General features: G+C 37.3%; 1 protein-coding gene across 5 annotated transcripts in view; it reads right to left on the reverse strand.

The window, feature by feature from the left end:
* Positions 1 to 21938, reverse strand: part of eys (eyes shut homolog) — a 201395-nt gene that overhangs the window by 17342 nt on the left and 162115 nt on the right. For all 5 annotated transcript variants that reach the window (XM_077612551.1, XM_077612553.1, XM_077612552.1 and 2 more), the window contains 4 exons: positions 21763 to 21936; positions 15264 to 15414; positions 6661 to 6769; positions 550 to 770 (listed from right to left, as the gene is read on the reverse strand). In XM_077612551.1, coding sequence (XP_077468677.1) covers positions 550 to 770; positions 6661 to 6769; positions 15264 to 15414; positions 21763 to 21936 — 655 coding nt within the window. The remainder of the gene's footprint in view (positions 1 to 549; positions 771 to 6660; positions 6770 to 15263; positions 15415 to 21762; positions 21937 to 21938) is intronic.

Consider the following 21938-nt stretch of genomic DNA (forward strand, 5'->3'; position numbering starts at 1 on the left):
TAATAAATGGATTAAAAGAACTGGATTAAAATCCCTGAATATGCAGTTTTTTATAGATCTAAAAAAATGTTTATTATAGCCTGTTTAAAATATATTTTTAGATTTTACAAAATGATTTTTGAAATAAAAACAGAAAAATTGATTAAAAAATTACAATTATTGATTTAAAAGGGGGAAAATCAGGAAATTTAATATACATCTATACTCTTCATTTTAATTTGATCCTAAAACAGAAATTTGGCACTCATGATTTACTTTCCCGGGCCACACAAAATGATGCGGCGGGCCAGATTTGGCCCCCGGGCCGCCACTTTGACACCTGTGCCTGAGTGCATGAAAACTGGATGCACAGTGTGATTTTTATATTTTTTTATTTTATTTTTTGCCTCCTCTCCATGTGTGTTACTACTAGGTATGTTAAGATCCTATATTTTTTTTAAAAATGTATTACATAGGCGCTGTCATTTTCAAGAGTCCTGAAATAAGTACCCTGGACAGCTCTCCTCATTAAAACAAGGAAGGTGCTGGCAAACTGGCTGAAATAAGTACCTGAGACAGCTCCCCCCATTCAAACAAAGAAGGTGCTGGCAAACAGGTGGGTCGCAGTTCTTGATATTTCCCCCTCTCACGGCTTCACCCACCAAAGAAACGTCCTTTGAGTTGACCTGAAGTTGCTGGATGCATCCAATAAATCTCGGTCCTTTCGCAATTCCGACATGCAATTCCCAATGGGTGGAAACAACCCCAAGAAAAATGGGCCCGAATGTTCTCTGCAAAATAAAACAGAAAACAGGCAGGAAGCCACATATCATGAATATTGTTTATTAAATCATACTAAATCAAAAATATATATAGTATGACCCCAAATTGTAAAAACGAGAAATGGAAGAAAGATTACCACTATTGTTTTAATACGCAGTCATCCTGATAAGAGGGACTCAAAATGCACTTAACTTCTGAAAGGTTTCTTTACTGTGAAGAACTTTTAAGATGTTATTGAAGATAATGATATAATATTACGCTACTTTAACTAATTGTCAGCAAATGGAGCTGCAGAAAAGGCCAAGCAATTTTCTATGATCACATACGACATCCACCTCAGTGGTTTTACAGTTGAATAGTTTCTTTTCCGTCACTCCTTAATTTTCATATATTGCAGTTGATGCCTCATACATGAGGGTTCGTGTAGAAATCTGAACCAGTACCATCTTTTCCGCACATTCAATGAATCTTAAAATTTATTTCATCTTTAAAGGTGGATCGGATTATAAAACGTAGTAGTAGTGGTAGTGGTAGTAGTGGTAGTAGTGGTAGTAGTGGTAGTAGTGGTAGTGGTGGTAGTGGTGGTAGTGGTGGTAGTGGTAGTAGTGGTAGTAGTGGTAGTAGTGGTAGTAGCGGTAGTGGTAGTGGTAGTAGTAGTAGTAGTAGTAATGATTGTAGTGGTAGTGGTAGTAGTAGTGGTAGTAGTAGTAATGATTGTAGTGGTAGTGGATTAACCAATATTGATCCATATATAAGGCACATCAGATCATAATGCGCACTTTTGAGAAAATTTAAGTATTTTAGTTGCACCCTATAGGGCGGAAAATACAGTACTTTAGTAGAAATGTTCAAATCTCATTGCAGGGCTTTGCATTTAGTTTAACCAGACAAAGCATTTTTTACTGTGCTTCTCCTCCCCATCTTCCACTGCTAAAAGACAGAGCTACTCTAAGTGAAAATGATCGATTATGTGGCTGTTACTGTATAGATTCTAAACTGACCGACCGGGCCAAGATCTGATAGCGTCAATTTCACTAGACGCTTTGTTAAGGAGAATTTTGCCTGCCCACATCAGATGAACTATTTCCCTGAAGGTATCTGCCTGCAGCACTTTATGGCTCGGGTTCCACTCTCATTTGGTTTCCATTGATGTTGTAGAGCAGCACAATTGTAGCTTGATTCGTCAATTGGTGTTATTGGTTGGTTTATGTTCTTCTAAAAATGGACTAGCCTGATTGAGTGATCTGAAATAGCATGCTGTCATTTTAAGCGTTTTTGGTAAAACAGATGTTTTGTGCTCCTTCATAAGATTGAAATATTTGAGCAGTTCCCAAATAGCAGGTGCTAAATTTTGTGTTCAACCACTCTAATTTCTTTTACATGCTGTGGGAAATGGACGTAAAAGTTGTGGAGATCTGCCAAATGCAAGGGTTTTATATTTTAGGTAGCCCAGCTTGTTTTTATGATGGAACATTTTTGAGAGAATCGCAAATGGTGAAGTAAGTTTGGATTGATGAAATTGGAAGTGGCAAACAAACAAATGACTGAGTTCCAAAAAATAAATCTATCAGCCTCATAAATAAAAGCAAAGTTTTTCATAATTTGAAATTGGCCTAGGCTTCGACATCCATTATTTGACTGTAAAATTGGAAACACCACACCTAAAAAACAAAGAGGTCCATGAAAGGCTTGTATCAGAAAATAGTGGCAGTTTAAATAACTTTTTACTCACCATATGTTTGTGGGAGCACTCAATTTTGCACCCACACAAACTTTTAGAACAACAGACCTATTCCTTTCTAATCAATTTTATCAAAGCAATAGCAGAGCACAAATCCTGCTAATCTAATCTTGTTTATATCAGAAGCCATTCAAAAGGCACCGTACCTCAAACAGGCATTTTTTGTATATATTTTTGTGTGTGCTCATGCAAACCTGATCCTTTTTTTAAATTAAAAATAATTCACGATAAAGTTGGCTTTACAGTGTGATTATAAAGTTTGTCATCTTAAATGAAACAAAAATGAAAACATTTCACATCAGATACAAATGCTTATACTTGGAAATACTAATCTCTAATGTCATGCATTAGGAAAGTTGATGTTTTTCTTGGCATGGCTGTATTGTTAGTCAGTGAAAGAGTGTCATAAACAATAAATATAAATCCCACTGGTGGAGTCCTTCAGCATAAGTAACAGTTCTATGTATTTTTTTTGTCCCAGCAAATAAAAAAAACTAAAACAAATAAACAACCCCCCAGTCATTCATTGACAATAGACCTCTTAATAGACAAAAAGAGGCATTGTGGGAATTGATGCGTTACACTGAATGGGATGTTGCCAAACTGAATTGTGTGCACATGTCACATTGCTGTTTTTATGACTGTGACTTATCCCCACAATATCATTCCTCATAACTTGACAGTGGCGTTACCACAGAAATGCAATGGAGGGCGGAAATGAGGCGCGGAGCCAAATAATCTTTTGAAATGTTGGCTTAATTCCATCAGATGTCATCGACACGACAAATGGACCCCCTGAAAGCTTAGAAAGTTTTGCAGAAGCATGCAAAGATTGAGCTCCAGGAAATAAATCTATTTCCCTGATAAACATGGTGATGCCAGCAACCACATTAAAAAACAAAAAAACAAAAAACATTTTGTTTAACACTTGAGTGCCTACCGAATGGGTTGCATTTTTTAGAACATTTTAATATGTTTGGACCTTGTGATGGTAAAAATCACACAGGCATCCATAGTAATTCCTTTCATAGTGTGCAAAATATTTATATTTGCATATACTGCTCTCATGACCTATATGTAATGTAGTCTGTGGCGCTTAGGTGGGTAATCCTGGATGCAGTCTATTGAAATACAAGCCTTCACATCCGTTGAAGTCAAAGTTGCTCATGTTTTCGCGTGCACAAAGCTTTAGCATATCATTCCGTGTGTGCTTTGACTTGATGCATTTGGATGGACTGAGGGAGCACATTTTACAAGCCACTCGAGCGGCACGTCGAAAAGAAACTGGTATGCAATGAAATGACGATTCAAGGGTGTTTACCCTATTTATGAGATGCGTTCATCTGAAGCATGTACTAATGTGCTATTCACCAGTTTGTAAGTGGACTCCGCATTCCATCCTGTCATTAAAAAGACAGCTATAGCCCAGCCGGAGTCCTTGGCAGGATTTTTCTTCTGATCTGTATGTTGTGTTGTGTGTGTTTGGCATACAAGTCACTGCCTTCAGACATTGTTCATTAGGTTTTCAAATGCATATCCGTCGCTTCACTGCTATTTTGTCGTCAACGCCAAAACACCATGTAGGGGTTTGACAGCAAAAACAGCGTGCTGGAATTGTCTAAGCCCTGTGGGTTGCCTTTGGTTCAGACACTGGTGTTTTCCCTTAACGACAGCATATAGTTGTCAACTCAAGAGATCTTTGAGCTGTCATCCACTGCTTCTTGCAGATTTCCCATGTACTCAAGTCTAAAAAGTGTACACTGCTGAAATAATTGTCATTGATAACATTTTGAAAATACTACCACATCTATATTCCCCTGCTTAGTGCCCATAGTTAGCTGGGATAGGCTCCAGCACCCCAATGGACTCTTTCGGGGTAAGTGGTATGGAAAATGATTTTTTTTTTTGGTAACTTTTTTACTATGATTACTGTTGGGGTTATTCTGGGATATTATTATATATGTGCGTATTAATCATTATATGTATGTGTGGAATATTAATCATTATATGTATATGTGATACATTAATCATTAGAAGCGGACGAAAGCTCAGTATAACAAGGACACCCCCCCTGCAGCTGGCTCCGAGGACATTTAATTGTTTTGAGGACTATTGACCTGACAGATCACCGAGTCCCGGGCCGAGGACTGTTGATCTGAGTTTGCAATGAAGATCTGTGAAGGACTCTTAAATTGCTTTGACTTGGATTCCGGCAGAGGGCGATAATCGAATCAACTTCCGAAAATACTCGCATATTGTTTTAAAATACTGTCGCTCATTTCACCTTTTATGGAAATTATTATGCTTACTTAATTCTTATGCAGTTGTTTTTGGTTCCCGATCTGATCTGCAATTGTTGTTGCAGTTGTTTTTTGACCTTAATTGTGTTATTTGGTTATGCAATTGTTTGAATAAGATAACCGAAGTGTTTTGACTATGTGCGACGAAATGGACAGAGGAGGAGGCCTTTCTTCAGAATGCTCCGGTGGCAAGGACGAGCCAGGACCGATTCTCACTTGCAAGTTATCGCTAGATTATGTCTACGATGTCTCTCCTTTTATTAAAGTATATCTATTTATAAACCTATCACATTAGAAATGAACAATTGTATAGAAGGCCACTAAGAAAAGAGAATTGTGAAAGTGCATTAGCACACAAACACGATCCTCAAATTTTCAAAGCATAAAAAAGGTACAGTGTATTTAAGCCTGCGTAAAGTTGAGTTTCATGATGTGTGTTTGTAAAGGAAAAAGAAAATGATTCAGTTAAGATTAGATGTGAGAGCTGTTAATTAAACTAATGAGCCAAACCAGCATGGCAGAAGGTAAAAATCAACATAGTGCTGCTTTCATTGCTTGTCAAAAATAAAGAAAAATCTCTCACAGCATTATAAAGGAACACAATAATTGCGGATAATATTCAATCAAGTTTTCTTGCTTTAATGGCCTTTCTGCTCGCAGTCGCTTTGAAAGAACGCCATTCATCAGTTTTTACTGCAAGGGTATTTTCTGCAACAGTTTGTCCTGAATTATTAAGTTACGTTTTAAATGTGTGGATTTTTTAAAATTGTTAAACTTTTTAATCCTGCACATTAATAGGAATAACCCAGAGGTACATTTCACAGAATGGTGTTTTTGTATAGCAACTGGATGGATGTAGCGACTAAAAGTATAAGGCAAGACGATATATTAAATACTTGTTGGGTTATTTATCCTTATAATATATATTTATAATTTATTATGTGAGACACATCCCTTGTAGCATTGTTTAAACAATTGAGGGATGTCTAATTGTGATTCCGTGTGTACAATATTGAATATTTGTTTCAAGTGACTTTAATCCATAAAATCCCTTTCATCACTTATCAGAGAAAAACATCCATCACAATGTAGTTTTTCATACAAAACATTTCATCAAAGCTGCCATTTATATCATATGAAAGCATTTTGAAAACTAGGAGCTCCACAAATGCTTTTGAATAATTAAAAATATAGCCATATTCATAATCTTGTCGAAAGGGTCAAAAGAAAAACAGAGATAAAACTAATTTTCTAATTCCAGCTTTAAACATTCATATGATGGTAATGGGAATGTCATTGATATATAAAATTAACAATCAATTAGTTAAGTGTGATTCATTGTTGTTTTTGTTGAGATGTTTTTCTGGAGAGGACCATCTCATAATGTTGTGAATTAATGTTTTAAGATGCACTGGTGCATAATAATACTGCTGGGAAGTGTATAGTTGTAGAAGTGAAAAATATAAGTATATCTTTGATCATCATAAAAGTGAAACACTGGAGTGAAACTTGTTTTCAGAGAAAAATATTGGCAAAAACACAGACACCCACCCACCGCGCAAGGAAAAAGGCACATAAATTTCACAAATATGTTGTTCTCTATTAAGCTAGTGATGTCATGTTCATTGGAACTTCAGAGTACATCTTTGCACAAAATATGCATAATTTCAAATGGTCAAATATCAAGACGCTACTTTACTGTATAATCATGTAACTGTCAAATAGTGCTTTCTAAGTAATACATGGCAAATGCTGTCCAGCTTGCTTTGTCTTTTAAATATAACAACACACAATGATGAGGTCAAAGACTAAAAACACCTAAGTGGTTGTCGAAGAGATAGAAAGAGGTCATGTTACCTCTGTCATCGGTTGTGACACGGGCTCCTGGAGAAGCTGGGCCGGGCCATTATCTACCGCTATTTCAATCATACATGACCCGACTTGTTTGCCGTTGGGCAGATTGTATCTGAAGAGAGAAAGAGAAAAAAAAAAGGAGACAGTTAATGAAAAATGCGCTCGTCAGACAATGCGCTCCCAATGATATCGCACAATAAAATCCAGCATGAAAATACAGAAGACAAAGTAGAGGCAGTAATGCAGCGTCTAATGTCACCGTTGAGACGACACTATAAACTTGCTATGTACACACAAGTTCACGGCAAACTTTAGTCATTGCTAGTTCATTTGGAGTCCAAGTCGTAACCAAAACCCAAAGGCAGGGCAAATCAAAGTTTACTACTATTTTCATAGCTTTATTTTAATCGACGCAAAAAAAAAAAAAAACTTTCATCTCCAGTGCTGGAATCACATTAAGATGTACTTATACAAACTCATCATGTTCTAAACAAAATGTGTTATTTACCACGCAATAAAAGATCAGCACAATGCTCATTATGTTCTTCAAGATTAATTAATGATGAAAAAAAAATGGGGGCACAAAGGAGATATACATTATAGAGCTAATGAGTTTGAGGTCCGTTTTCTAGTTCGACCCTCTCTTGGCCTCTCGAGGGAAATGTACATTTGTACCAGTCATTAATGTTGCAGTCACAATGTTAAGTAGCTGGTCTACTTGTGTCATAAGGCAGCTTTGGCAAAGTCAAGTGATTCCCGCTCTCCAATACATCATTTGTACATAATATGCAATAAGGGGCTGTGCATTATGTATGAGACTCTACAAGCTACGCCTCACACATTCCTAAAACCCTCCTGCACGGGAAAAATGTGCAATTGTTTCGCTCTATTTATTTTTACTTTGTTTGCTAACAAGTACATAATTTGTCTTTCATAATTTAAGTATAAGTTATTTAACATGCATAAAACATTTGATAAAAAAAATTGAACTTGCAAAAAGCAAACTGCATGTCTTTAATTTCCATGGCAACCCCCGATCGCCCAACTCGATAATCTATGCAAGCATGCATAAATCCAGGGAGTCCTACACATCTCAAGTTATCACAACACTAATGATGAGGGCTGATGTAAAGTCATCCGAGCATATCATAGCAATTATAAGATACCATGCGTATTGCCTAAAAATGAGGAAAAACCTGCGATGAAGGTTCTATCAATATTGTTAAATATGCAGATTCCACCTTAGTCTACCAAATCTACCAAAAAATGATTTAAAAATTACAACTATTGATTTAAAAGGGGGAAAATCAGGACATTTAATATACATCTATACTCTTCATTTTAATTTGATCCTAAAACAGTAAGTCGGGACTCATGATTTACTTTCCCGGGCCACACAAAATGATGCGGTGGGCCAGATTTGGCCCCCGGGCCGCCACTTTGACACATGTGCCATACATCTTAAAGCCTGGCTGTTAGACGAACAAAATTGCGATCACGATACTGTCTAAAATTGTGCTACGTGTGTGTAAGTGTCTAGTGAGTGTCATCGTTTATATTGTACCTACACAAGGGACTAAAGGTGGAAATTAGCCCACAGCTACAATCTTACATATTTACGTATGTTCATTAACATTAATATAGATATGTTCATTAATATGTGCTGTCTCTTATCAAATAAATCAATAAAAAAACCTGTGAGGCAGATGCACTAACTACTATTAGATAAGTGTCTTTACACATGAGTATTTGTTTACTCCATAAATAAATCGGAACCAAAAGTCTGCCATTGGTGAAGTTGTTCACACAGGAAACCTTTAATTATCCCTTAATGCACTCCTTACGATCACACTGGGATGCCTTCCAAGTACACTTAATCGATTATAACTGGACTGATCTGGTTGTCTTGAAGATGGTTTGCCATTCATCTGAGCAGGCTTTATCGGCTATGCGCATAGGCTAGATACGGCAGCTCGGGCCTAAGTGTTAATGTGGAAAACTAACATTTTTATCCTAAGTTCAAAACACTCCGCAAGTAAGATTGCTGTCATTTTTGGGAATGAACAATAACATTTACAATGGACTCCAAACAGTCTTTTGCCCAGTGCGGTCATGGAGGAATCACTCATTGGAACAAATTTAACAGAGGACCTAAATACTACCAACGTTCGTACGTCACTTCTTAAAGGTGAAATAATTGCATTCTGGGAAAGGTATGCGAGGACAGAATATACATGGTAGCGAGGTTTTACATTTTGTTTTTCTAGGCTGACATTTTTTTTTTTTAAATAGTCATAAAATTAATTGAAAATGGTGATAAAAATAAAATAAACAGCTATGTGATAAATGGAAAATCCACATAATTTCCATGTTATTATTTTACCAGTAAACCATTCAATGAGACAGTTATATCTTATGATAGAAACATTTGCAATTTCAAGCACCGAAAAAACTTTTCAAAGTCAAGCTCATTTCACACTTTGAAGAGGCACCTGAAGATTTTTAACACCATGTGAGGCACATGGGATATCTCATTTGAGCATTTTATAATAGTATCTTTCTTTGATTGGTTCTGCTAATGCCGCGAAGACGTTCCCCGCGAGACCCAAAGAGCAGGTTCACTGTGCAAACATGATGATACGACTTCAGGAGCTCTCGTGAGCATACAGGATGTTTCAACTCGCTCATCTGCTGGATTTGCTCTGAGGCACACATGACTATTCATGAAGATGACTTTTTTACGTCATCTACTAGCCACGTAAAAAAAAGGAGAATTATTCTGCCGCAGGTGCTTGCCAGCTCTATTGTCATCATCATCATAATTATCATCTTTGCTACTACACCGTGCAATCATGCACAGCATAAGGTACACCTGCATTAACTAGTGACTTTGATACAATTGTGTAGAACATTTTGTCTTGATAGAAATAAAAGGCCTCATTTTATTTCTTCTGTATGTGAAATTAGGTGTGAATAACTTCACCGCGCATGGATCAATGAGTTATCATATAGATTTGCATCGGGGTCTTTGCAGCCATATCCACACTGATTATAGTCATAATAATAATGAAGAAATAATCCTAGCATAATGTCAATAATACATGTAAAATGTGCTCAGGAAAAAAATGTTCTGAAAGAATTGGTCAAAAAGTAGTGAGGAAGTAGAAGGACACTGCAGACAAGAACAGTACCTTTCGGGTAACTGAACATTCTAATCTTTGCAAAAATAGAATTGTTGTTCCAGCTCTTGTATTGGATCTTATTGTATCAGGCAGTTGTTCTTAGTGTTGTGGACCATGACTGTAGAAATACAATCACACACTGACAAAGACTCGATTACTCACACAAAGAGAGGCGAAAAAGGCTGCGTGTAAATTCCTCCCTTGTGCACCATTCAGTGTTCAGTCTCGCAGGACCGACAGTGGTGCCACTTGAGGTAAACAAACAAATACATGTATGAATATTTCATTTTCTCTAAGTACACACGACCACAATATGGCAGTGATTATTTACACTCAGTCATTATTTATTCATGACTTCATCTGGCTAACGCTCTAATCATAGGTTCTTGTTTTTTGTCATCTTAGACATCCTCATTTAGACTCTGCTACGTGACTAATTTAGCGAACCGAGCCCCTTTGAGTCAAAATAAAAGCTGTTTTCAGAGGATAGCATTTGAGTATTTGCAGCACCGCACATTGAGACAGAAGTACGAGCAAAGGTTTTTCTCCTAACAGTCCTTTTGAACAAGGAAGGCTCCTTCACGGTGCCCCGCAGATAATTAATGACGAGGTTGGATCATTAAAATGTTAGTATTGCATAAAACATCTGAAAGCTTTGGCGACAGATGGCAGTAAAGCATTGTGCACCACGTCTTTGCAACACTTCTCAGCAGTTGATGAAGTCTTATTATTCTAATCATATTTCATAACCTTACAAAGGCACACCATTATTCCCGAATTCATCATTTTCAGCTCACTTAGCACCCCAGTCTGTCTGTGGGAAGAGTGAGTTTGCTCAGTGGAGATTCATACCTGCGAGCAGGAAGGGAAATAGGTCACATGCAATAAATGTACATGGAAGAGAGCACACACCTGTTACATTCCCGCTTGTAAGATAAAACCAGCAGTTTGCATCTATTTAATGATCGTGTACACAAGTGCTTCCAGATTATTGATATTTCTATTGACTTCAGTGAAGTGGAGATGTTTGCACTAAATTCTTCACTGAATTAGTGACAGTTGTGGTGCCATCACTCGATTTGATTCGTCCACCTCAGCACCTGCTTTTGTATTTGTATTTGCACAGTGTGTGACTGTGTGTGGTTAGTACTTCAGTCCCTACAATAAAGTAGACAGACGTGCTAGAAATCGTGTTGGTGAAGAATGATGAGAAGCTACTGCGGCTCCTCTATTGAATTTTACAGGATGCACAAAAACAGAATAGGAAAAGTCTTCATCATTACCACCCACTATTTGCATTGGTGTTTTAAACAGAAGACTTTTTTCCCCCAAAATAATTTCAACACCCAAAGAAATCCCAAACTTTTAGGATGCTGTCAACCTTTCATTTTTGTTTTGTTTTAATCAATCTTTCTTTTGAGTCTTTCAGCAAAAAACACGTTGATTTGTTTTCAAAAAGATTTGAATGGAAACACTAATAGACACAGCAAACCTATAAAAAGTATAATAACTATCTACATCTTACAAAAAGAATACCAATCTACATATTCAAATCCCATCTACAATATATCCAGTACCAAGACCAAATCAGCGAGATCCCACAGAGTATAATAAAGAAAATAATGAGATATCTCATTCAAATCCGCAGTATTTAAACTTATGAACACAACTACTTAGCATGATGTCTGCTAAAATAAATACTACTCCTTGAGGAATCATCAAGTGATAAAAAGCCATTTGGAGAATCAAAGGATGGCTTCTGCCAGTTGATGGAGCCAGAAAAGGTAATCAATTGTCCTTTTCTAATTAAAACTCCACATTGCTAAATGAAAGATCTGCCCATTATTCACTCAGACACTAATTACAGTAGTGATTACTTTAGTTATGACTTTCCTATAATCTGGGGTTGTTGTGGGGTTGGTTTATGTCGCTGCTTTCGGGATTGTGGTGGGTGCACATTTGGTACGATCCATCTAGCTATTCATTTGCTATAATTCTTAACCCGTCCAAAGTTATGTGGGAGCTGGAGAGGTCAATAAATGACCATGCATAAGTTGCTACTAAATCGCAGGTCTATCGCTTAATGTGGTCTGGAGAATACGAACGTTTATGTGGATTCGAGAGAATTCTCAGAAAGGATTCGCATTTATACGTTTAATGAACATTTTGTCGGATTTAGATATGACTAATACACAAGGAGCCAGAAAGCAAATTGAGTACAAAAATGCTAATGATAGACAGTAATGTGACTTCCATTCTCTGAAATGACAAGAGGAGAGAAAAGAAATGGCAAGCGTTTAAACTAATGGCATTTTCCAGGAACCTGAAGTTTCGTATCCTGTGACAAGGAGGTGATTTTGCAGAATTAGCCGTCGAAAATTTTCCCTTTCAAAATTCTACAGCTAATGTAGAATGGAGTTTTCCAAGTGTTAAAATAGTCAACCAACTCCTAAAAAAATCTGGCAAAATGCAAATGACGTTTCAGAAAGAGCAAAATCATGTCAATATTAGAGCATCCCATTTATTTCAAATCACCTGCATGTCTGTTCATTATGTATTCCCCAGTGTTCCACATATAATGTACCTGTGCATTATTCCATTCCGAGTTTTCTATTGCCAGTGGATGTACATAAACACACAGCAAGAACACACTGAATGCAAACCTCTTCTGCATGTATAAAACAAAAAGAAAGGAACATGATTTATTCAAGTGTGGTAGCCAGACAACACTGTCAAATGCCTGGCAGAAGAAGGAGAATTGTTAACGAGATTTTGGTCAGAACAAAAAGAAAAGAAATAACAAAAAAGAAGAAGAAACTTTAGGAAATACATTTTCGCCCCCCAAAACTGTGTCACTAGAAGAGAAGTAAGATTGCTAAGCTCAGAGCAGGTGCAGCAGCTGTGTAGATCACCCACCAGAGGGCTTTTAATGTCATTTAAATAGACCCTCCACGTTGGTTAATGTGTTGATTTGCACTCATCCTTCCAACTACTTGTGGGAGCAATTATGTCATTATAAAAACTGCAGTGCATAACAGCCCAGCATGGATAAACAGCTAAGAAAGGCAAGAAACTTTTTCTTTGCAGTACATTCTCATCTAAACACTAGAATAGATTCTTTCAATGCCATACACATTTGTCACCTACCAATAAGAAGAGAAAGCAAACTAGATTCACCACGGTGGGTTACGCCAATGTTTTCCAACCCGTGTGCCGTGGGAAAGTCATGCAATGTAATATTTTGAGAGAAAAAATAATATGAATATAATGAGATGAAAATGGAAGTATTACAAGGTTAAAATCTAAATATGATGAGCGTTACATTATAGATTATATTATTACAATATTCAAATTGTGAAACGGTCATTTTGTTGCTTATTTTTCTCTAACATGAACCGGAAGTTTGTGTAAACACATTTTTTTGCCGCATAATATTAGAAGATTTAAGTAATATTTGGAGAAAAGTCACAAAATTATGTGATTAAAAACATTATTTAGTTTTGAATCACGCGAACCGGAAGTTGTTCGGGGTCCACAGACATCAACTTTTGGTGACATTAGGTCAGTGTAAAAAAAAAAGTGTTTGGAATAATTTTGGAGGTTTCTGTGATTCCTGCTGATAAAACTATGATGAGAATGACTATTGTTAATATTGGCGACATAGTATTAAATTAAAATATTTTCAGATGGTGGTGTCCCTTGAGATGTTTTCAATGCAAAAAGTGTGCCGAGGCTCAAACAAGGTTGGGAAACATTGGTTACGCAATGCGCGTGTTTTCAAATAAATACACAAATTAGCCCGTCAGTGTAGCCTGGCTCATGTTGTAGTGATCGTGTCTGAACTCAAAGGTTAAGATTTGACCCTCGGCCCTTGTGACAATGTCCAAGTGTCCTTTTACACAATGCTAAATACACTTCAGCTTATTGTTCAAGGTGAAGTAGTATATTGCTAAAGCACTTTGAGTAACTCAAAGGCAGAAAAGTACTATAAAAGTGAAAACCAAGGATTTACTACAAAATACTAATGAGAATATTTTTGGGGGGTTTTGCAAAGTGAATTTCTATTGTTGAACAATAAAGATAACTATATTTTGATTATTACTTCATTTTATGTTCGGTGTAAGAGCTGTTCAATGATGAATTGGTTTAGTTAAAGTGAGAGTCAAATGAAAAAAAATCAATTTCAACATGCTTTGGAGGCACAGTGAAAGTCATTAATATGCAGCTAATTGGACTAAATTTAAATATGGGGCAAGAGCAAAGAAGATAACATTTGCTACAACTGCCTGGTAGAACATCTCCAAGCTCTTGCACATGTATTAAAGTCACAAAAATTAACATCCATATTAGCATTCCATTCCGCCCATAGTCAAGAGTATTCTCAAGAACTTGTACTGCCTCGCTATCTAATTGACCTCCCCCGTGGTGGTAATATGCAAGTACGCGTCGTGTGAAGGTAAAACCTAATGCAATAAAAATGGATAATTTACACTGCCCATCCGCACCATATAAGACACTATCAATAAGCTATCAAAAGGTATGTAGAGAGATTGAACAAATATTTTGCTGACCAAAAAGGGGCCGTGAGTATGCATTTTAGTTATGATATTTATAGCGAATATCAATTTTTTCTCAATGGTGTATTAACCATCACACGGATCAGAATATGGCTCTATGGATCTGGCAATTGACAAAATGACATGTGCAGAAAATGACCAAATAGTGAACATTTTAAATACAAAAAGGCAAAGGCAAGACTGAATGAGAATGAGCAATGTGTCATTTGTAAATTTACAGCCAAGAGTATGACCTGATCTGTATAAAAAGCAAATTGATTCAATGAGGACAACCCCAGTGTTGGAAAAGCAGGTTGTCACTGTTCAAACCTAACCACATGATGCCATGTCCTCATTTGCATATGAATTGAACTGCTCCACAATTTAAGGCTAAAAGGGAGGCAGGGCTCAGCAGCAGAGGCTCACTCTTTTCCAAAAGCTCAGACTCAAACAGTGTGATCACTTTTATCTGGATTAAACATGTAATTTTACATGGATACACATGGTGAAACAAATCTGCTGTCTCATTGAAAACATTTCCCTCGTAATCCGTTCGCACTGGTGCTGCCCTTGTTTGCAAAAGGGAACATATTTTACCTAGCTGATCGCGTAAAAATGCACCGGCAAAAGGAAATAACAAAACAAGTTCATTTTCAGCCCTGTATACTGCAAATAGTTTTTTTTTGTCTATGTGGACCATTTAAATTAGCAGAAAAGATTTTATTTATATTTCTAACTCTTCAAGTTAAGGATAAGGTCAGTTACAAATACTTAAAATAACATTAAGGAAAATCTGAAAATTTAAGTAGCGTTTTCTTAAATATGAAGTTAGCATTGGAGTGTACTGTAATCGAAAAATGATTCTTACCGAATTGTCATTGGCGTCCATTTGTTATTGTTGATGGACTGGCTGGCCGCCACATTGAGAACATGTTTACCACCACATCCAAGCTCAGCCACAGGATTTCCATCCTGGAGGAACACGTGAAGGAACGTGCCACCAAACGTCTGCTCCTCAGCTGAAAAAGTTGGGAAATAATACCATGTCTCATTATTTGTCATCATATTATCAACCAAAGAGATTGCACCCACATCTGCCAGTTCCTATCTATCTTTGACAGGCTTCTAAGAAAGCTAAAATTAGGTCAAATGGTATCTCCAGAAGTATCACTGTCACAGCAAATGCTTCTTTGTTTTTTCTTTGTTGAACCTTTTGGAAATCATACTTGTACATTTTCGTGAATCCAGACTTGATCCTGCAACGGCACCAAGCTGCATCACAAGTTGAACATCCTACTAAATTTCCAGACTCATTTACATCCTACCACAGTGGGAGAGTCTACAGTGTAGAAGTACAGCGGGGGGCCGACAGGGAACTACAGAGCTAACACCCAAACAGAAGCTCAGGATCTACGGCAAGGTGAAGGAAGGAGGATGCGCATTAATCCTGCACAATTCCCTAAGAAGATGTGAGAATGTACGTGTCTTTGTGTAAACGAAAGCGCAAGCACTATGCCGTCGTGACGAAACCACTAATAACCTTGGATTCCATCAAGGGGAAGAGGTCAAAAGGCAACCAAGAGGCAGTATGAGCAACCTTGACTACTTTGATTTCATCCTGTCGCCGATGACCGAGTCAAAGCGCTTTGAAAAATCTGGCACAGGCTTGAAGAATCTGGACAAATAGGTGCAAGCCGTTGAGACGCAGTTCAGTATGTCTTTGTAGTACTCCTGCCATGTGTGATAAAGTGATGCGAGTGAGAAAGAATGGAAATGGATGAGAGGAATTGGTGCAAAAGCTGAGCTTGTTGTTTCCAGCCTGCATGGCTACTGATATGACAGCGCTCAACAATTCCTTCCGGATAAGACGGGCATTTCGAAAATCCCCCATCTTTTTGTCACAGATAGGCTACGCTTAGCTTAATACTGGAGTCAGATAATGCCTGTTATAAGCTGACTTGGAGGTCTTTCTCATCATAAACTGAGACAGTGAGACTCTTAACTGTGACATATTATCAGAACGGGATGCAAAAGGGAAATCATGTTCAGATAATCCACCATTTCCTGTATGACTCGTCCTCTCTTGGTGAACTATCACAACCGCAAATATCACCAAGAAAAAGTGCTCTTTAAAAGCACAGCTCTGTAACATATTCAAATTCAGGGAAAAATAAAGTTAACGTGAACTCGCCGATTGTATCCAATTTTTTTTTACCAGGGCAAGACGAACCCTATGGATTTTAACTTCTGTTTGACAGAGGATTGTTGAGCAGGACGAGGTGAAAAGTTAGTCTGGAATTACATTCCTTTTAGTTCTTACACACGGGATTTAACTTTTTTTTTACACTGTAAAGGATATAACTCAGCTAACTTTAAAAGCTGGCCAGCATAAATTCTTTTTCAATGCTTTCTCATCCCCAAAGTTGGTGTGTGTGACTTTGCCTGTACGGCCACATGAAGAAGAAAACATGGGGGTGGTTAGAAACCAGTGGCGGGCCGTCAGGGCCTTCAAGGCCTTCTTTGCTGGCCTAAGAAAATATCTGAATCATATTATATTTTGTCCATCAATACTTATTAAATAATTCCAAATTGTCTGTTAGCTTCCTTTCATTGCTTTTCCCCCTGGTTGCACTACTTCCAGATGTGTGTTTTCATATTGAAGCATTTAACCAATCACATTACAGCCATTATTTGTTGCCAGGGTCAGAAATCTGCATCAAGGCCTTCACAATCAGTTCTGCAGGCTCTGCTGCATTAAACAAGCGTTGATAAGACTGTTGCTTTAACCAATCAGATTTCGAGTTGGCAACACCACAATGCCTTGTCGCAGGTGTAGGGATACGTCATTGCTTTCTCGCAGGCGTAGGGATACGTCATCGCTTTCACCAGCTATGATTGGCTAGTGATAGAGTGGATTAGCCAGAACTACCAATCTGGAGCGAGCTGCACAAGCAAATATATTGTTGGGTTGATTTAAAGCCATTTTCAAGATGGACTTTTCAAGAAAAAAAAGCTGGACATCATTAACAGAATATTTCAATTGTATGAGGTTATTATTGATTATTTTTATGTGTCCCAGCTGTAACTGCAGTAGAGGTTTTAGAGCCATAAAATGAGGGTTGGATTGATTCGCTGAAGGCGTCACTAGAAAATGCATGGACCACCGCTGTTAGAAACAAAAAAAAGTGATACAAACATATGGTTTGGGCACTCAAAACGACAAATTCCTTTGCATGATGACCCCTAAGAACAAAACAAATAAAAAAATGTACCCATTCTAGAACATGATTGAGTAGTTGACAGCCATATAGGTCAATGATTCACTTCGCAGAAGCAACAAACGTCCTTTGAAAACAAAGAACTGGAAGCCCCTACCATTATTCATCTGTCCACAAGTAGTATTTATTGTGTCAAGACTGACCCATCTTTTTACTTTCCATTTTTCAACATTGAGGACATGGTTGTTAGTCCCCGTGGTGCTGCTACTCTGCGTTCATCCTTATGTTGGATTCTGTCACAATTTTTTTTTATTTTTTACTTTGCGCTCGTATATGCCCTCCCTCTTACTCACCCCGTCGCCTCGGAATTCTCTGCTTGAGCTGACAATTGAAGTCCAGGGGGAGATATACATGTTTGCTTCAGGGAAGAGGTGTAACAGCAAAAAAAAGGGGGACGGAAGAATAATCAGCTCTAGCATGAAGGATTTTTGCATCTCAATATACGTCTTTTGGTTGTTTTCTGATTAACTTTGTCTGTTTAATCTCTGGAGGTATTTTTTTTTCAATTGCTATCCTCTGATGTCAAAGAGATGCTCTAACATCAGCCAGGAAGCATTACTAGATAAAAGGCAACGTGCCCTCAATGTATGCTTTCTGAACATCCGTCTCTTCCCATGACAAGCACCGCGGTCTCTTTTTCCTGGCTTCCGCATGGAGCTGAAGGTAAACATTTCAGACAAATATGACACTGAGCAAACAGACCTCATTATAATTAGGAATTATAGAATAGACTTAAAGATTCAAGCCTATTTTTTTTTCTCTGTGAGCGTAATGATGAAAAGATGGCATGTCATCAGAGTAGTCATTATTTTTTGGACTAATCTATAAGAAAATCTGAAAAAGGCCGAGATGAGGGCTTGCTTAAAATCAAAGAGGCCAGATGACGTGTGGCAGCTGATAAATGAGGCGGTGAGTCTTGACAGGAGGAAGGTGAAATAATTAGGATTTTTTGACATGATCTAATTCCTTTTTTGATCACAATGAAGTCCTCCTGCTGGACCTTGTGACAAGTCATTCTCTGCAGGCACTCACATTTCTCTTTTTTACCTAAAAATGAAACGTGATTTTCAATAGATGGTGAATATTCTGAGAGTTCTTCTTGCCTGAACAAATTGAACAAATTTAAACAAAAACATTCACGACACATCGCCATATGTCAAGTGTTTCCTTCCAAGATAAAATAAAAAACAGTGCAAAGTTTAAATAGGGAATGTTTTGTCATGCAGCCTACTGTTCACTGATAATCTAATTTGAATGTATTTTTATTTATGAAAAAGGATCAACCCTTTTGAAGTACACCATCTGAACACCCAATTTAAACCCAAGTTTCAAAATTGTTAGAATGACTGCGTCATTGAAGAAATGATTATCAAGTCATTATGAACCCATTGCCAACAATGCAAAAGTAGTTAATAGTAAAAACGTTTTGTATTTTAACCCTTTTTAAACATATTTAGTGTACAAATATACTATACAATATATTGAACATGCATTCATTTTATTGAACGTTTATTATTTAATGCAACATTTAATGTCAGCACAAGTAAAGGTGGGGTTGCATGCAAATTTCCATTTTTTTGAGCCTAGTGTAGCTGGATCAACTAATTAATAGCTACTTAGTTATAATAATTTAAGTTAAAAAAATGATATACTCAGTCTTCCTTGTGGGAGGACAATGCCATTTTAGAGATGGGAGAACTAAGCCATTACTATACTCTGAGAAATGGAAAGGTTTAATAATGCAACTGCCTAAAAGCATCTTAAGTAGCTTAACTAGCATTATGGCTTCCCTCAATAAAGAGCATTGCAAGTGGATTGAGTTGTATGTCAAAAGAGTTCTAGATCGCTTTTAAAATATCCAAATGGCAATAGTATCTATTTCAAAGCGCTCAAGAAGAAGAATAGAATAACACTCATCAGGGCACAGACAACAGCCAGGGCTCAATAATCCTAATTTGGATAAGCACCAAATGTTACACTTTCACAGATATCTGCTTCCTGCATATGAATGTTTTCATTAATATTCCTGAATAAATAATATATTGGAAAAAATCCTGGATCCTCATTCTCACTTTGCATGTAGTCCTGCCAATTAAAACCAAAATAAATTTCTATTAATTCATATTGATTTAAGATCTTTGTGTAGCAGTAATACACATTAGTTATGAACAAATTCATTTTTTTAAATTGAAGTCGTTTCAACATTCCTGTATCAACACCACTTTCCAAAGTCAAATAGTTTCTTTAGAGCCCCGATTGCCACCAGAGTACAACATTTTATGAAAATTACTTTTAGGGGCGTAGAATACTATAGAAACAGATCTATAACCATCAAAAAATGCCATATTAATTGGTTTTGAGTGGAACTTTCTGACTGCGAAATGACATTTTGAAAGGCACTTTTGCGTAGCTAATTGATTCTTGTGAAATGATAGCAGAAAATAAATAACTTGATCATGTTGAAGAGGATGCCCTGAGGTGCATTGCCATGCATAATGACTCTGTAAATGTAAATGAGAGGCCGTGAACTGGACAGTGATGTCACGGATAAGAGGTTAATCTGGGTTACAGCGCAGAGATGAATGTTGTGATGTCTGCGCGCGTTTGGTGGCAAATCAATCACGGATAATCACCACCCAATCCATCGAGGTTAGAGTTCTGCTGGACTCGCAAGTGCCTCAGTGTGGAGTCACACAGGGCAGAGATAGCCTTGCACGATTGGGGTGGTTGCACTCATCAGGGCAAAACCATGCTCAACTGAGACCTGCTTTTTGCTCTCCATCTTACTTTTATTTACACAACGGTGCTAGAACAAAGGTTCACCAATGCCCCAAAGCATTTATTTGACCTATCCTATACCGCATAATCAATTCTGTTTTCAATAATCAGAATGCAATTCGCGAACTAAAATAATGAAAACAAGATTTAGTGACGCCAAATTGATACTCTATTTCGATACCCGGCACCCGTCAAGAAAAAAACTGACATTGTAAATCTAAATTATTAATCAAAATGGGTTTCCTTGCAGCTCAATTTGAAGCCAATTGATTTTTACATTCAATAACATTACGCCCAAAGACTATTTCCCCCTAATCTAAACTGTCTACCTAGTCAATTAACCTCCAGATTTTCTACAATTACAATATAATGACTGCCAACAGTCAAGCACAAATAATTTTTACACAAATAACTACAGCTGGAAAATCTAGTCTTATTTTATATGGCTGAAACTTTCTCAACACTGAAATAAATGACCAAGATCTGAGTGATTCCAAAACAATGCTCTATTGTTTTAAACCTCTGTACATTGGTGTCTGCCTAGCTATCAAAATGTCCCTCTGCTTCAAAAGACAAGAGTGCATGCATGGGTGAAGTTCAGAGAACAAAAGAGCTGCCAGGACAATGTAGCACACAGAATTAATGTTAAGGCTCAGCTCAATTTTTGCTGCCTTAGCTCCAACATCTCTGCCTGAGACAGTGGATTGTCTTCATCCAGAAATTCGACGCTTGTTCAATGTACTAAACCAACAAATTTAGGAGATGCTTGGGATTGTAACCATAGCAACAAGTGATCATCTGTAATCACCACAACAAGGAGGCTGTTTCTAGATTTCTTAATCTTTTCATAAATGGAGAAAAAATAAGTTGGTTCTGCTGAGGTCTGAGGAAACATGGTTGTCAGGAAAACTGACTACCTTAAGAAAACCCACAAACCGGCCCCTTGATCTCAGTACTGCAGTTATTCACTGACCTGCCTGGCATTTGAGAGTTCATCAGTATTCATTGCTGCATTACAAGGCCAACTTCGCTTTTACCACTAAGAACTTTTAAATTCACAGTTTTGTTTGCAAGTTTTTTTTTTAAGTTCAGATTTTAATTCAGATGAAAGCAGTCCCACAAGAGACATTAATATCACAATTATGGAAAACATTAGGTAATTTGCACTTACAAGGACATCTGCAGGGAAAAAGCAACATTAAACGCCATCAAAATAATTGGGTTGTACAGAAATGCATATTTCTGTTTTATCTGCGTTTGCTTGCCGCAATGCTCTAATGCGTTGAAACATAAAAATCAGACTATACTCACTGTAGAGAATGGTGCCTTGCGTATATCGAGTTTTCACAGTCAAATGGAGAGTAACAGTGGTGTCCTTGGCAGGAGCTACGTTATTACTGGAATCAGAGGTATGGAGAACAGATGTAAGCGACTGCAACTGCAAATAAGATGTGCCATCAAAAGCTGGGATGTATACTTTCGACTCT

The sequence above is a fragment of the Stigmatopora argus genome, chromosome 11 (genome assembly GCF_051989625.1).
Source record: "Stigmatopora argus isolate UIUO_Sarg chromosome 11, RoL_Sarg_1.0, whole genome shotgun sequence".
Classification (NCBI taxonomy): domain Eukaryota; kingdom Metazoa; phylum Chordata; class Actinopteri; order Syngnathiformes; family Syngnathidae; genus Stigmatopora; species Stigmatopora argus.